This window comes from Trichechus manatus, unplaced genomic scaffold (genome assembly GCF_000243295.1).
Source record: "Trichechus manatus latirostris isolate Lorelei unplaced genomic scaffold, TriManLat1.0 scaffold00026, whole genome shotgun sequence".
Classification (NCBI taxonomy): domain Eukaryota; kingdom Metazoa; phylum Chordata; class Mammalia; order Sirenia; family Trichechidae; genus Trichechus; species Trichechus manatus.
The window spans coordinates 9007014-9023703 of record NW_004443962.1 but is presented as its reverse complement, the minus strand read 5'-3'; the positions used below and the strand labels follow the sequence as shown (position 1 = coordinate 9023703).

General features: G+C 49.2%; 1 protein-coding gene across 5 annotated transcripts in view; it reads right to left on the bottom strand.

Annotated features, from left to right (window-relative positions):
• Positions 1-16690, bottom strand: part of MYLK (myosin light chain kinase) — a 237160-nt gene that overhangs the window by 103340 nt on the left and 117130 nt on the right. For 4 of the 5 annotated variants that reach the window (XM_004373618.2, XM_023728793.1, XM_004373619.2 and 1 more), the window contains 5 exons: positions 11377-11514; positions 9012-9209; positions 7917-8166; positions 1409-1480; positions 214-931 (listed from right to left, as the gene is read on the bottom strand). In XM_004373618.2, the coding sequence (XP_004373675.1) occupies positions 214-931; positions 1409-1480; positions 7917-8166; positions 9012-9209; positions 11377-11514 (1376 nt within the window). Of the gene's footprint in view, positions 1-55; positions 932-1408; positions 1481-7916; positions 8167-9011; positions 9210-11376; positions 11515-16690 lie in introns of all 5 variants that reach the window. The other variant, XM_023728792.1, reaches the window with a different exon arrangement.

The following is a 16690-nucleotide window of genomic DNA, read 5'->3' as shown; positions in this document are numbered from 1 at the left end:
TTTCGGGGTCTCGGCTGGCTTGGCATTGCCCAGGACTTTCAGGGTCTCAGCTGGCTTGGCATTACCCAGGGGTTTCAGGGTCTCAGCTGGCTTGGCATTGCCCAGGGGTTTCAGGGTCTCAGCTGGCTTGGTATTGCCAACAGGTCTCAGGGTCTCAGCTGGCTTGGCGTTGCCCAGGGGTTTAGGGGTCTCGGCTGGCTTGGCATTTCCCACGGGTTTGAGGGTCTCAGCTGGCTTGACATTGCCAACAGGTCTTAGGGTCTCGGCTGGCTTGGCGTTGCCCATGGGTTTCAGGGTCTCGGCTGGCTTGGCATTGCCCATGGGTTTCAGGGACTCTGAATGTGCATTGCCTACTGGCTTGGGGCTCTCCACTCCTTTGGCATTCAAGGCTTCAGCACCGCTGCTACCATTCTCTGCCGGTAATTTCTTCTTGCTGCCCAGCACCGAACGGAAATCTGGGGTGGTAGGTTTTGGAGGTGGCACCTTCTCAGGCACTGGGGTCTTGGGTGTCCCCTTCTTGGCCAGGACCGAGCGGAAGTCCACCTGCTGGGGGCTATGCACCTTCCTCTCTTCCTCGGACACAGTCTTTGGCTTCACTTGCCGCTGCAGGTTGGCGCGGAAATCCATCTGCTCAGCCGGGATCTCCTTCAGGTCGTTTTCCGACACAGTCCTGGTACTCACCTTCTTCCCCAGGAGGTCACGGAAGTCCAGCTGCTCCACCTCCTGCTGGCGAATCGCCTCCTCGGTGTGCTGCCTTGTCTCCACGCGCCTCTTCAGCACCCCCCGCACGTCCTCACCGTCTTCCTCCTCTGGCCAACTCTGCCCTCTTGCTGGCCAGTCGGGCCTCAGGGTCCCATAGCGGTCACCACCACCACCATCAGCACCAACTCCTCCACCACAGAGGCCCTCACAGCTGGCAGGCTCCCTCCCCCTGCAACCAGTGAAGGGAAAAAGCAAAGTAGCAGGAGGAAAAGGGGCTGGGTAAGACAGAAACATCAGGGGAGAGCAAATCCCTGAGGGTGGGAGGGTAGGGAGGAGGGGGGAGAGGAGATGGGGGCTGGCCAGGCTGTGTTTATAGAAGGGAACATTGGTGAGAGCAGCTCGCTTGCTTAGTTGGGTTATTACATCGGTAATGACTTCAGTAGCCTTATAAGGGTGTGTGCAAAAAAAAAAAAAAAAAAAATTCCCCCCCCCTCCCCTGCTCCCTTCCTCATTCGCCTTCCAATCTCTCCCTCTCGGCTCTGGCAGCTTCTGGCTGGAGGATACAAACAATCCAAGGCTTCGAGGCCGGGCTTGCAGGGGCCAGGAGGAAGCAGGGTGGCCACAGAAAGGTGGATGGGTGGGTGGATGGGTGGGTGGGTGCGTGGGCAGTGGAGCGGGCCTCACGGGGCAACTCCGGAGCACTCACCGTGAAAGGGGTCTGGCAGGGCTGGTCTGCAGCATCAGTGACACCTGGCAACTGCATTCACCAACCCGGTTCCTGAAGAGTTCAAAGGATCAGTGAAGATGAAGAAGCTTCTGGGCAAAGGGGCTGCTCAGCCTAGGGCTGCGAAGAGGGCAAGGCCAGCGTGGACTCAGCTACAGGCTGGCGGGCCACCAGGGAAGATGGGTCTCGCGGGCTCAGTTGTGACCCCAACACTTCCACCCCAGATTTAGATTTAGGGTCTGGCTCCCTCACCCTGTGTTTTCTTAACTCTTGTTTAAAATGAAAAGAAAAAAGAAGCTTCTGCATAACAGGTAAGATAGGCATCAGAAGTAGGAATGTTCTATCCTCTTTTCCGTAAGTATACTGATTGGACAATAAAAGGATAAAAATAAAGGTGAAAGTTGCGGGGTCTGTGGTGGAGCTGCACAGGCTGGGCGGGAGGCTCTGGTCTGCCTGTCGGGTACCCTGAGTTGGACTTCATGTTCCCCTAACACAGAGGTGGCCACTTCCTTCTCCTGCTACCTCCCCTTCTCCTGCTCGTGAAATGAAAGCCCTCTTCTCCACCCTATCCATCTGCCAATGCCCTTAGACCAGATCAGAGCTTTCTGTATTAGAAACCTAATAAGTGTCTCCTTACATGGGTGACCCATTTTCTTCTCTCAGGTGGGGAGGGCCCCGGATTCCTCAGGTGTGTGAAACCCACCCCCATGAGGTGTATACAGCTCAGGCCCCCTCTGCTCAGGGTAGAGGGCTGCACCAAGCTTGAGTGCAGGGGCTGTGTGGATTTGTAGCAGATCATCCCTCCAGCCCCACCAGGCTGCCACCTGGTGGTGTGTCTGAGCTTGGCCAGACCCGGTGGGGAGGGTGGGGGGTGGTGGTGATGTGCAGGTGTGTGAGGGCCAGAGGACTCTTCAAGATGATAACGACTGTATTGTTTCATGGCGCCCTCCAACTTCTACACACATTATCTTTCTTGCTCCTCCTGACATCCCAGCGAGGTGGATAGCACAGAGATACCCATTCTAAAGAGAAGGAAAGGATGTTCAGGAGTTTTGGGGTGGCAGTGCTGGGACTGCCAGGGTCTCTGAGTGCCAGCGATCACATCCCGCTCACTCCCCGGGACTGGGAGTCCAGAGTCCTTACATGGCCCATCTCATTTAATTTTATGACGGCTCTGTGATATAGGGGTCAACTCCATTTTTTATGTGAGAAAAATGAGGCTTATAAAGGTTAAGTACTTTGCCTCAGCTCAGGGCTAACCAGTAGGGCAAAGGGTTGGGATCCAGGTCCACCCAAATCCAAGTCCTGTGGCCTTCCTACTCCATCATGCAGTGCTCATCAGTACAAATGTATTCTGGGATATGTGTGTATTTATGCATGTCTACATGTATATGTCTATATCAACCACACACACATATACACACGTATGTGGGGTCTACGTGACAGGCCCTGGCACATGCACACTCACGTTTGGGAATATTTGCATGCATGTAAATCATACCCACATGAACAGATCTCACTCTGCCTGGCCTCCCTCCTAACGGAAGTCCACCTCTGGTCAGATGCTAGTAGCCTGTGGCATGGCAGATAATTCTCAGGGGTCCTAGGTGTTGCCTGCGACCCACGTGCAGCAAGGAGAGGTTGATCTTTGCCACCTCTCACCTGATGGGGTTCCCTCTTTTGTCTCTCTCCCAGTGCCCTCATGCTGCCCCAGGCTGTGCCAATGCAGATACCTTCCTAGTGACCTTCACTCTTTCACTCCTCGAAGCTCAGGTTCTCCTTGTGACCAGGAAGTTTTAGGAACCAAGGTGCTCCTCTGCTCAACGAACAGCAATTGGGGGCCTCCTAAAAGTGCTAGGCCCTGGGAAGGCCCTGAGGGCTCCTTGAGAACTCAGCACTCACACTCAGAAAGGCTTATGGAGCGGGGGTCAATTTGGAGGCTATCCACAGGAGGCCATTATGGGGGTAAGGCTCAGCGCCCTGGCCCCCTGCATCTGCCAGGCTTTTCCCAATTTTCTTTCAAGCTCAGGGTTGTGGTGCCTCGGGATGGTGTGGGGCAGGAGGACAAGGCGCTTAAGGATTGTATCTTCCGGTAGATCTTTTGGATATCTCCTCATAGAACACAATCCAGATGCAAAAATCAGGAGAGATACTGACCAGATGGCACTGTCTGACCCCCGGCAATGTCTCAGAGGTGTTAAATGGTGGGAGTCACAACCTTTGAGCTGGAATAAGTTATATCTCCCCTCAGGAAAAGCAGATAGGAGCTTCTGGTGTTTTCCATTACCTGCTCTCAAGGAGGGAAGCACAGACAAGGATAAAGCCCCGTAAGGCATCTTGCCCAGCCTGCCCCCAGGTCTCACTCTGAGGCTCCCTGGGCAGTCTGAAGGGGATAGAATAAAGGTGAGGAACTTGAGTACCATGACTGGCCCACTAAATGGATCATTGCTGTTGAGGCAATTCTGATTCACAGCGACCCTGTAAGACAGAGTAGAACTGCCCCATAGGGTTTCCAAGGATGTAATCTTTATGGAAGCAAACTGCTACATCTTTCTCCTGTGGAGCAGCTGGTGGGTTCGAACCACTGACCTTTCAAGCACCTAACTACTGTGCCACCAGGGCTCCTTGGGGAGTAATTAGGAGGTAACTATTTCTGCAGCCATAAACTTAAATCTCTGCTGGGCCTTCAACATCTGCCCAAAAGCAATGAAGAGAAGGCTGAAAGGGACAGGAAAAATGGGCAGATGGAAATGGGGAACCCCGGGGTGGGGAAGAGGAGAGCGTTGACACATCACGGGGATTGCAACCAATGTCACAAAACAACTTGTGTATAAATTGTTGAATGAGAAACGCATTTACTCTGTAAACTTTCACCTAAAGCACACACACACAAAAGTAACATATCTCAATAATTTTTATATTGATTACATGTTGGCATGATGATATTTTGGAAATACTGGATGCAATAGCATATATATATATACATATATATATATATATATATATAAAGATGAATCACAGGTTCATTTGGAGCCTCCAAAGGTCAGAGAGGCTTCTCTCTTGGGACCCAGTGCCAGATAAAGGAACCAGCAGGACAAGCCACAGGGGCCATCTTTGGCATCCGTGAACACCCAGTTACAACATGAAGTCTGGGCTGAGGATGAGGTTCCCCAGCCCAGGTGCTGCCTCAGGATATGGGATAAGTTGTGCCTTTCATAAACTAACAATGCCCTTTGTTGCCCCAGCTTCCCAAGCCCTGAATAGAAGCCCAATCTTTGGTTACAAAGCCTTGGGCCCCCTCCCACTCTCCATCATTCACTTCTGGAATGAATTTCATATGCAAAATTAGTTTAAAGAACTAATTTCCTGGCAAGTATCAATATTTCCAATATTTCAATTGGAATTTGACCTTTCCCCGTTTGGTACAGGAGACAGGGACTGGGAAAGGGAAGATAGGTAAAAACTCCCCACCCATAACTACCCCACAACTTCAGCAGGGACAGGACCTGCGTTCTCCTCTCCCACCCCGCCCTCCAGGCATCCTCCTTGAAAGGCATTCTGCCCTGGATCTGACTTCTGTCAGGATGAGAAAACCTGTAGAACAAGGTCCCTGGCAGGCCTGGCACATGCTCCCCAGGAGACCTTACCACAGACTTGCTCCTTCTTAGCTGGGGACAGAGCCAAACCAGGGCAACAGCCTCCCAAAGGAATGAAGAGGCTGGACTTTGGGGAGGGAGAAAGAGGCAAGGGCTGCGTGGGTGTAGAATTCCATATAATTTCCCAGGTTCCTCAAGTTCCCAGTGCACTTGAGAGAAGCGCCCTATGCTGGGTCTCAAGGAATGGAAGGGCACGTGCATTAAGCACGTAATGGACAGCTGGTTTTTCAAGCCTGGGCTCTGCTACTCGCCTTTGGGTGGCCATGAGTAAACCCATGACCCTGAAGCCTTGGTTTCCCCCATTATTAAATGAGGAGGTGGCGAGATAGTTTCTGGAGTCTGTTGCAGCTGGGTCAGTCTCTGTTTTACAACTGTCCCCTCCCTGGCTGGCCCCAGTCTGCCTGTTACCTCGGGTACAGCCCTTCACTCTGGCCTGGTTCTCCTCCCACTGTCCTTTGCTTTGCTTTTCCTCTACTCTTTCTTGCTCAGCCTGTCCAGCATGCCCTCAACAGCCAAACCTTTTCTCACTTGCCAAGCCTCTGTCTTTCTTTTTTTTCCCCCCAATATCCCACTAAAAGCTTCTCTTTTCTAGGCTGTCTGTCTTGATTAACATGAGTATGGTCTCAAAGTACTCCTCCTTTCATACAGACAAGCTCAGCAGCAAGTATCTCGACATATAATCACCTTCCATTATTTGTCCTAGCCTAGGGGATTAACAGGATATATTCTCTCTATTTTGGTGGCAGATTTGCCTTCCTGATAATAACTGGTTCAAGCATAAGGCAAAGGCAGTTGATGTGTTCTGAGCATACTGCTCATGGTAGTAGGGGAACCAGCCGGCCCAGAGCCATCCCATCAGCTGTCCACAGATGTGTCATTGAGCTCTGTTAAAATCCGTCGAGCCCTGCCTAGATCAGCAACATTGCCTAGCAGACCTGTATACTCCTAAGAAATAATAAATGGCTATTTTTTAAAACCACTAAGTACTCAGGAAGGAGCACTGGTGGCGCAGTGGTTAAGGGCTTGGCTGCTAACCGAAAGGTCAGTGGTTCGACCCCCCCAGCCACTCTGCAGGAGAAAGACATGGCAGTCTGCTTCTGTAAAAGATTACAGCCTTAGAAACTCTATGGGGCAGTTCTACTCTGATCTATAGAGTCACTGTGAGTTGGAATCAACTCGACGGCAACAGATTTTTTTTGTTTTTGGCTGAAGTACTGGGGAGGGTCCCTGGGTAGCACAAATGGTTAAACTCTGGGCTATTGACTGAAAGGTTGGCAGTTTGAACTTACCCAGAGGCACCTTGGAAGAAAGGCCTGGTGATCTGCTTCTGAAAGGTCACAGCCTTGAAAACCCTAAGAAGCAGTTCTACTGTGTACACATGGAGTTGCCATGAGTTGGAATCCACTCAATGGTAACTGTTATTTTTTTTTTTTAAGTATTGAGGTGGTTTGTTACGCAGCAAAAGCACATACCCACAAAGGACCCAGGTGGGTGGAGTACATACTGGGTTTTGTAATTACTGGAGGCACAAGGCTCCATCGTGGCAGCAGCCTTGGCATGCAGCTACAGAGCTATCTGTAGCTCAGAGCCTGGAACATGGGAACGATTAAACCCAGGAGAGAAGCCCCTGGAAAGTGGCCATGCACCTGAGCCTGGGCAGGTCCAACTACCCTCAGGAGGCAGCACAACCTCCCATGTGCAGGGTCAAGGTGCAGTCAAGGGCTCTTCTTCAATGCTGACACCAGCCCTAGCACCCAGGGCAGGCATTCTGTCCCCATCAATCCAGGGTCAGCAGGGAATTTTAAAAGTTGGAAGGACTTGATCACTTCCATTTAACAAATATCTACCAAATGCTTACTATAGGTCGGACACTGTTCTGGGCACGGGGAATATAGCAGATGCCTTCATGGAACTCGCCGTCCCAGGGTAACCTACTAAGACCTTGAAAAGGTGGAAAAAAGGAACGGGATTATTAACGTTCCTGTGGTGGTTTTAAACTATCCACACAATCTTTGAGACTCCTCTTTTCAAGGGATGAAGCTTAACTCCCCTCCCCCTGAGTGTGGGCAGGACTTAGTGGCTCACATCTAGTGAATATGGCAGAAGCGATGCCATGTGGCTTCTGAGGGTAGGTCATTAAAGACATTCTAGGTTCCGGCTTGTTCTCTCTCCTGGATCACTTGCTCCAGGAAAAGGCAGCTGCCAGGTCATGACGACGCTGAGGGAGCTCTGTGGTGTGGTCCACACGGCAAGGAGCTGAGGCCTCCTGCCAACAGCCATGTGAGTGAGCCATCTTGGAAGATCTTCCAGCCTCAGTCAAGTCCTCAGAGACTGCCACCCCTGCTGACATCTGGACTACCTCTTCATTTAAGACCGTGAGCTTAAATCACTCAGATAAGCTACTTCTAAATTCTCAACTCACAAAAACTGTGAGATAATACACATTTGCTGTTTTAAGCCACTAAGGGTTGGGGTAATTTATTTATGTAGCAATAGTTAACAATGTACTCCGACTATCCTCCCGCTTTTCCAATTTGAATCCATTCTTCCCTCCTTCATATTTTCCATACTTCCGATAAAGGGGGAACAAAATCTAGGGTGAACTAAAACATGAGACTCTGGGGAACTGAGCTCAGAAGGAAGGTTCTCAGTAAATGTCGCATTGAACGAGAAGAAACAAACGCTTGTAGCAGCACTAGAACTGCACTTCCTTGACCTTGAGGCACAAGCCCTACATTAGTTTGTGCTTCCTCTGGCTTCCCAGTCCCAGGTTAGGCAAGCTGGGAATTTGGGGGGCAGGGGTTAAGGGAGGTTGGCAGGGCATGCAGACTCACTTGAGCAGGATCTCGTACTGGCCGGCGTGCCAGGGCTGCACATTCTTTAGAACCAGGGTAAACACATCCTCGTTCTGCAGCACCTCAAAGTGACCGCTGTCTTTGGAGAGGGCTTTGCCATCTCGGAGCCAGTGCACGGTGGGAAAGGGGTCACCAGCAATGGCGCAGGATATGAGGACGCTCTGGCCCAGGGTGGCTGTCACCGAGCGAGGCTTGCTGATGAACCAGGGCTGGGTGCCATCCTGAGGCTCTAGAAGTTGGCAAAGGGTAGACTTAGAGAGAAGGAGCCCTGGTGATGCAATGGTTAAGATCAGCGGTTCAAACCTACCAGCTGCTCTGTAGCAGAAAAGACCTGGCGATCTGCTCCCATAGAGATTACAGCCTATGAAACCCTGTAAGGCAGTTCTACTCTGTCACATGAGGTTACTATGCGTCGGAACCGACTTGATGGCACCCAACAACAACAACAGAGTTAGGCAGGAAGGTCTTTCAGCAGACAGTGTCAACTCTCAGGGTTTAAAGAGAGCGGGATACCCAAAAAATAGCCTGTCAGAAATCACTTCTATTGGGTATTCAAATACAGCACATCCTTCTTGTTGCTAGTCTGTCTTGGTTACATTCTCAGAGGGTAATATTAACATGAAGTTGCACATCCAAAACAAGGGCAGGCAGCTCAGAAGGTACAGGGGACACTGGGCTGGACTCTAATGATCTACATCAGATGCATATGATTAACAGTTCCACTTGCTTTATGTATGCTTACCTTGCCTCTCTTCTTAACTATAAATTCTCTAGAGGCAAGGACCCTAATAAGCTCATGATTCACCTCAAAGTGCTGTCACTGCCAAATTGTTGGGAGCATTACACGATTTCTGTCTTAGCACTCTGTAGCTTGTCACGAATAACCCAGAGGGCGCAGGGACTTACAGAAGACAGAGAAGGACAGCCCCACTCAGCCAGAGCTTGAGGCATAGGCTAGGAAGCTGGCCTCTGGGGCTGGGATGGGACTAGGGGAGACGAGGGTCCACAGTGGGAACAACGCAGGCTCACATGGTTTCCTCACCTCCAAAGAGTTTATGGAAAGGTCAGCCTCACCTTGCACCATGAGCACGGCCTGCGTGCGGACCTCTCCTGCACTGTTCCAGGCTTCACAGGTGTACGTGCCCGTGTCCTCTGGGAACACCTCCTGGATATAAAGGCTGTGGTGAGTGCCCTGCTGTTCGAAGTGGAAGTCTTCCGACTCCTGGATCTCCTTCCCGTTGTGAAGCCAGATGACCTCAGGAGGCGGGTTCCCTGGACCAGGAGGAAGGCGAGTGTGAAAGGGGTAGGGGGACTGGTCAGGGAGGTACATCCCTGGCCATGTGGCAATTCTGCACTCAATACTCTACTAAATACTGTACTAAGCTCTCTATGCTTCAGCTTCCCCATTGGTATATATATACATATATATATATATTTTTTATACCATTATCTACCTTATGGGTTTGCTGAGAGGATGAAATGAGTTGATACAGCACCCCCTAGCAGCCTATTAGAGTAGCAGCTCACAACAGCACTTTGCACAAAGAAAGCACTCCAGAAACATTAATTATAATTATTACTTAACAACTGGTTTGGGGAAACTAGAAAGAATCCAGAAGTGAAAAATATGATTTCAGAGATGAAAAAGAAGAGCCACGAAGAAAGGTTTTTCAAATTAGAATTCATCATGCTTGACAATACCAAGTGGTAACTGGATGACTGGGTTCAAGCTAAAGTATTTTCTGCTCTGCACTGCCTCCCACAGCACATCCAGCCCACAAAACAGCAAGCCATGTGGCAGCTCCCCTGCCAACTTTCACCATAAGAAAATCAGTATTTCTCGTTGCTACCATACAAATGTAGTGCCCAGCTAAAGATGGGCACCAGCTTGCATAGGCTTTGGTGGATAGAATTTTCAGATTTTATGAAATTTTTTTTTGCGGGGGGAAGTTTCTACGAATTTTCTGGGGTATAAAACAATGGCCACCTGTGAGGGTTTTCTCTGCACTAAGAGTTGAGCAATTAGGCTGTGATTGCGGAAGGATAAGGGGTTAGTGGTGGTTCAGTGACAGAATTCTCACCTTCTGTGTGGGAGGTGTTGTTAGTTGCTGTCAAGTTGATTCCGACTCATTGCAACCCCATGAGTGCAGAGCAGAACTACTCCATAGGGTTTTCAAGGCTGTGACCTTTCAGAAGCAGATCACTAGGCTTGTCTTCCGAGGTGCCTTTGGGTGGGTTCAAACCACCAACCTTTTGGCTAGTAGTCGAGCACTTAACTGTTTGCGCCACACTGGCCAATGCACCTCATGCACAGCCACTACCTGTCTGTCGGTGGAGGCCTGCGTGTGACTATGATGCTGAACAGGTTTCAGTAGAGCTTCCAGACTAAGATGGACTAGGAAGAAAGGCCTGCTGATCTACTTCCGAAAAATCAGCCAATGAAAACCCTGCCGACTTGACGGCAGCTAACAATGATAACAACAGAGCGAGGCAGATAAAAGTCTGGGACAAGGTAGCAGTCCCCAGAATGGGCTGCTGAGGGAGGCTGTGCAGATCACAGGCCTGGAGACCAGGTCCAGCGTGCCTGTGAGGACTCCGAGCTCTGTGAGTGGCACAGCAGCTGCAGTGTTTACTTCCCAGGCTGTGTGTGGGGGCTGGGGGGTGCAGCACTCTGCCTGGGATTGTCAGATTGTCACGGGGTTGCCTCCAGCCTGCAGGAGCGGGGGGCTCATCCTAGGATCCCTAAAAGGCTATGTCCCCGGGTTCTCTCATAACGTATCTTTACTGCTTCTGCAGTCAAGAGGAATTGAGACACCGGGAAAGCGAGGCCAGGTTGTCAGTGGGACTGATCAGTGGCTGAACAGGGCTGTGAGGGCCAAGAACCACTTATGCAAGTAACGACAAACTACAGGGATGGCCCCAAACACCAGATCTGTGCCAGGAGACTCCCAGGCTTCTCTCCCTCACCTCTAGTAAGCACTGCGGTAAGTCAGATTGGGATGCTAATCACATGCTCTTGTTACCCCTGCCCCTGTTTTAGAAGGACCTCTGCTCCATCTTCTCACCTTACAATTTGGGTAGAACAACTGAGAATATCTTCCAAGAGTCAGGAAGTTCTTACACAATTTGACTTTGCACCAGTCTTCAAAACCCTCCAGCTACATTGTCCACATGACGTTTTCAAATCAATCCCTCTTCCGTCTAGCCATGGTTATCTTCTTCCCCTGCACCACTTAACCCTGAATCCAGAAAACCCTACCCAGAGAAGGTTGAAAAGAGAGGCCAAGAGGTCACCATTTCCTTTGGGTCTGTTGCCTGGTAGCCTCTTGCTGATTTTCTGGTGGATCAATGATCTGAGAGGTCCCTTGGAGAACAATGCCCATGTTACAGCCGTGACCATTTTCACATACACCCCAAGAAGAGAGATGCAGAGACAGACCTGACACCTGGACTGTCATGGTGACCTGGCTTCCATCCATAACTTTGAGATCAGAGAGGCCCTGCAGGAAGACGGGCGCAATGGGCTTGCTGGGAGCCACGGGTAGAAGGTATTCACTCTTCCTGTCACTCTTCTTTTCTGTGGTAGACAACAGAATGTGGGTTGAACATTCATTCGTTCATTCAACAAACACAGATTAAATGATTACTTGGTACAACAATGACTGTCTTAAGGCTCAGGTTCCCACCAGAAACTGACTGCTAACAGATAAAGCTTTGGTGGCCAGGGAGATCATTGAGTCCCTGGGTGATGCAAACGGTTAATGCACTGGGCTGCTAACCAAAAGGTCAGAAGTTCAAGTCCACCCAGAGGCACCTTGAAGAAAAGCCTAGCGATCTACTTACAAAAAATCAGCCTTTGAAAATCCTAGGAAACACAGTGCTACTCTGATACACATGGGGTCACCATGAGTCGGAATCAACTCAGTGGCAACTGGTTCAACTGGAGATCATTCAGAACAAGATGTGCGCTGTTTCTCTGCTTGGCACAACTGTGCTCTTTCCTGAAAGCAGGGAAAGAACCACAGACTTCTGCAGAGCCATGGCTAACCTAGGCTCTGTTTCCTCAGGAGAACTTCAAGGGAAAGAAGCCAATACTTGGAATCTTACGAGATTTTTTTCCTTAAATTTTATTTACTTTTTTGAAGAAGCGATACATTCCCATGGCACAAAATTCAAAAGGTATCAAAGAGTATGTGTAAAGTCTCCCTCCCATCCCTCTCTCCCAGCTATCAAGTGTCTCTGCCCAGAGGCCATCAATTTTCTGTTTCTTGTTCATCTTGCCAGAGGTAGTCTATATGTATAACATAGACAAGCAAATACGTGTATTCTTTCACTTTCTTTTTTTAAAACAGAAAATGATAGTTTACTCTACACAATGATTGGCCTCTTGCTTTTTTACTTAACAATAAATCATGCTCTCTCTCATAAAACATAACTGAAGAGCTTCCTCCTTCTTTTCTATGACTGCAGGGTACTCTACTGCCATCTTAGGAGATTTTAGACACCTCAAATTAAAAAGACATCCCAATACTGGTGTTGGCAAGGATGTGGAGCAACTGGAACTCTCATGCACTGCTGGTGGGAATGTAAAATGGTTACAGACCCTTCTGAAAACCATTCGGTAGTTTCTTAAAAAGTTAAAGGTATACTTACCAAATGATTCATTCATTCTACTCCTAGGTATTTACTCAAGAAAATGAAAGCACATATCTATACAAAAACATGTACACAAACATTCTAGCAGTTTTTTTTGTTTTTTGCAATAGCCCCTATGGTGTGATGGGTTGCTTTTGTGTGGCCTTTCTCACCATGGTCTTGTAACTCCCACTCAAATGATTGGGCAGGACTGTGCAAATAAGGTAATTATGGCCCATCAAAGGGATTGGTCAGTTTTGCCATCCCACTAGGCTTAAAATGAGCCATCCCAGAGGTGGGAAAGAGAGGATTCCATCACCAAGGAAAAAGGGCTAAGAGTGGAGCGTGTCCTTTGGACCCGGGACCCCTGTGCTGAGAAGCTCCTGAAACCAGGAGACCAAGAGAGACAGCAGTAACACTGAAGATGGCGAGAAGTGGTGGCAGAGAAACGGCAGCAGGACAGACCAGCAGGAGATGGTGTAGTGGGCTTCCCGGCAGGAGGCTTACTGGTGGAGTAGGGTGCCTCGGGTCACTTATTGCCAAAGCTAAAACAGCTTCGTAACACTTTCCAGGGCAGGGCAGGGCAGAGGCTGAGGGCCAGAGAGAGGCGTGCCTGTGAGCTCTGCTGCGACGAGGCTATCCTGATGGAAGAACTGTATCCTGAGTGTTCCTGAACCTGAATTGTAACCTGTTACTTCCCTAATAAACCCCATAATTGTGGGTATTGTCTGTGAGTTCTGTATGGCCATTGCAATGAATTATTGAACCCAGCAGAGAAGTAGAGAGTGCTGTGGGAGGGACGATTGGTGTCAGAATTGGTAAAGATAGTGGAGACAGGAGGCATGTCTGACCCCCCCGCCTCATAGGAATCAGCCTTGGGCTGTTGATCTAGATTCTCCCTCCTCCTTGTGAAGTTACAGGAGGTCAGATGCCACCTCCACGCTGGTTTTAGAGCCCCAAACTGGAGACAATGCAAATGTCCATCAACAGGTGAATAAATAAACAAATTGTGATATATCCATACAATGGAACACAACTTATCAATAAAGAGGAATGAACTAAAGATATATGCCATGATATGGAGAAAAATCTCAAAATAGTTATGCTGAGTTGAAGAAGCTGGACAAAGAAAAAGTACATACTGGATGGTTCCATTTATATAAAATTTTAGAAAATGCAAAGTATAGTGACAGAAAGCAGATCAGTGGTTGCCTGGGGGCGGGGGTTGGGGTGCTGTATTGCAAAGGGGCATGTGGAAATGTTTGGGGGTGGTAAAGATGTTCATTTTAAAAATTGTGGTGAAATTGCATGGGTGCATGTAAAATTTATCCAATCAAACACTTTAAATATGTGCAGTTTACTGTATATAAATAACACCTCAATAAAAACTGGAAAAAAAATTCTCTCTCTCTGAGAGCGAGAGAGAGAGAGAGAGAGACAGAGAGAGACAGAGACAGAGAGAGACAGAGAGAGAGAGAGAGCTAGTGAGCAAGTGGCTTGAGATCGGGACGAAACCCAGCTGAGGTCTCTGCCTGCAGGCTGGCCCATTCCCTCCCATTGAGTCTTTTGTGAGATGGATTAGCAGATAGGCTTTCCATTATTCTTGGACGCCTCCCCCAAACTGGGCTTTGAACCTGCCTCAAATGAGCAAATGGGAAGTGGCAGCAGAGTGGCTGAGTCTGTTGTCTCATCGCATGTCACATGCAGGGTAGCCCTGGTGCAGGGCCCGGTGCTCCTCTTTCTCTTGGTCTGCTAGCCAGGTGGCTTTTACTTTCAATACTTTTAGCTTTTGTTGTTGTTTTTGGCAGGGGCAGGGGTGGGAGTAAGAAGGGCTAGGATATCTCTAACTTAAACTCTAAGTTTTGGGTAACAGGACTCTGGTATTTTGGAGCACAGGGCCACAGACACCAGGTCTTCTCTGGTAACTCAGAAGCCACAGGAGTACATGTCCAGGTTGGTGCTTTATAGAACTGAAAAGGGCCTAGTGCCAATTTTACCTCCGAATTTTTATTTGCTGCCACTGAAAACTAAACACGGCCCACTGCAAAGCTCTCCCGGCCCAGCCTCTGGGCATGTGTATGGCGAGAGGCTGGGAAGGCCCACAGGCTAGAAGGAAACAGCATAGGTGGGCACAGGGAGTACTCCAGAGAAGGCATGGTGAGAAGAGCCTGGGGTCGGAGTGAAGGGGTCAGGACGGGGCAACTCCCAGGGTGCACAGCCGGCAGATGGGACTCCCAGGCTCCCTGCTCCTCCCCCTGCTCCGCAAAGCCCCCTCCCCCAGCTCAAGTATCGCTGCCTTTGTTGGAGGGCAGCCTGGAGGCCTTGGCAGAGGCCCCCCAAGTGGGCTTGGGGGCTAGGATTAGTGATGCACAGATGTCGATCCGACTGGGCTGCAGAGGCAGGGAAAGCTGGCTGCCTCGGGAGAGTTGAGGAATTTCCTGTCTTGCGCAGACTGAGAGGACTCAGGACAAAATGTTTTTGCCTCTCCAGAGTACTAGTTCCCTGTTCCGCCTCTCTTCTGGCTCAGCCTGAATCCCAAGCTTCACAGAAGCTCCGGGCAGATGCCGCTCTTATTCCTAGGTGCTGCGGGGACATCAAGAGCGCGTAGCTCTCTCTCCTTCAGCTAATTGACAGTTTCTCTTTGACCCCAATTGTCTCTCAGTTCTTTCCACTGCTCTATTTCCCAGGCGTTCATGGCTGGGGTTTTGGCTAAGCCAAGTCACCCTATGAGTCTTGACCACTGGGGACTAAAGTCATATCTGCACCTCCCTCCTCTCAGAAGTGTTTCTGAGAGGGTGGTCTGGGTGCTGCCTCTCACATCACAGCTCACTGACTGACAGCCCAGTGTCTGCCTGCAGCTGTGGAGTGGTCAGCCCGTGGGGGCTCAGCCCTGGCCTTGGGCAAGTCACTGCCTCTCCCTGAAGCTCAACTTCCTCATCTGCAAAGTAGGAAATAATAATAGTGTCATCCCAGGACTCCGGGGACTTTTAAGAGCCAATGTGTGAAAACACTTTGTAAAACTGTTTTTGTTAGGTTGTTAGGCGTTGTCAAGTCGGTTCCGACTCATAGCGACCCTATGTACAACAGAACGAAATGAGACGGTCCTGCACCATCCTCACAATCATTGCTATGCCTGGGCCCAATGTTGCGGCCACTGTGTCAATTCATCTTGTTGAGGGTCTTCCTCTTTTACGCTGACCCTCTACCTTACTAACCATGATGTCCTTCTCCAGGGACTGGTCCCTCCTGATAACTTGTCCTAAGTACTTGAGATGAAGTCTCACCACCTTTGCTTCCAAGGAGCACTCTGGCTGTATTTCTTCCAAGACAGACTTGTTCATTCTTCTGGCAGTCCATGGTATATTCAATACTCTTTGCCAACGCCATAATTCAAAGGCATCAATTCTTCTTTGGTCTTCCTTATTCATTGTCCAGCTTTTGCATGCATATGAGGTGACTGAAAACACCATGACTTGGGTCAGGTGCACCTTAGTCCTCAAAGTGACATCTTTGCTTTTTAAAGCTTTAAAGAGATCTTTTGGAGCAGATTTGCCCAGTGCAATACATTGTTTGATTTCTTGACTGCTGCTTCCGTGAAGCCCTGTGTTTATGGATCTGAATCAGCATTAACTGCACATGTTTATACACGGTGATATCAGATGGGGGGGGCAGATTCAATTAATCATGACCATGTAATAAAGCTCTGGACATGGAAGCTCCACGGGCTTCCTGGTTGGTGAAAGACATTGATGCGTGGAAGCTCTGCATGGGGAACTCTCCCAGACCTTGCCCTATGGGTGTTTTCATTTGTATCCTTTTTGCTGTAATAAAACTACAATTGCAAGTATAGTGCTTTCTGTGAGTTCTGTGAGTTGTTCCAGCAAATAACTGAACCCCAGGGAGCAGTGGGAGCCAGCATGTCAGAAGTGAGGGGTCTGGGAACTCCTGAGCCTATGGCTGATACTATTTTTATTTTTATTTTTCAGTATTTTTTTTTTATTGTTGTAGTTTAAGTGAAAGTTTACAATTCAAGTCAGTCTCTCATACAAAAATTTATACATACATTGTTATGTGACCCTAATTGCTCTCCCTATACTGTGACAGCACACTCCCCCTTT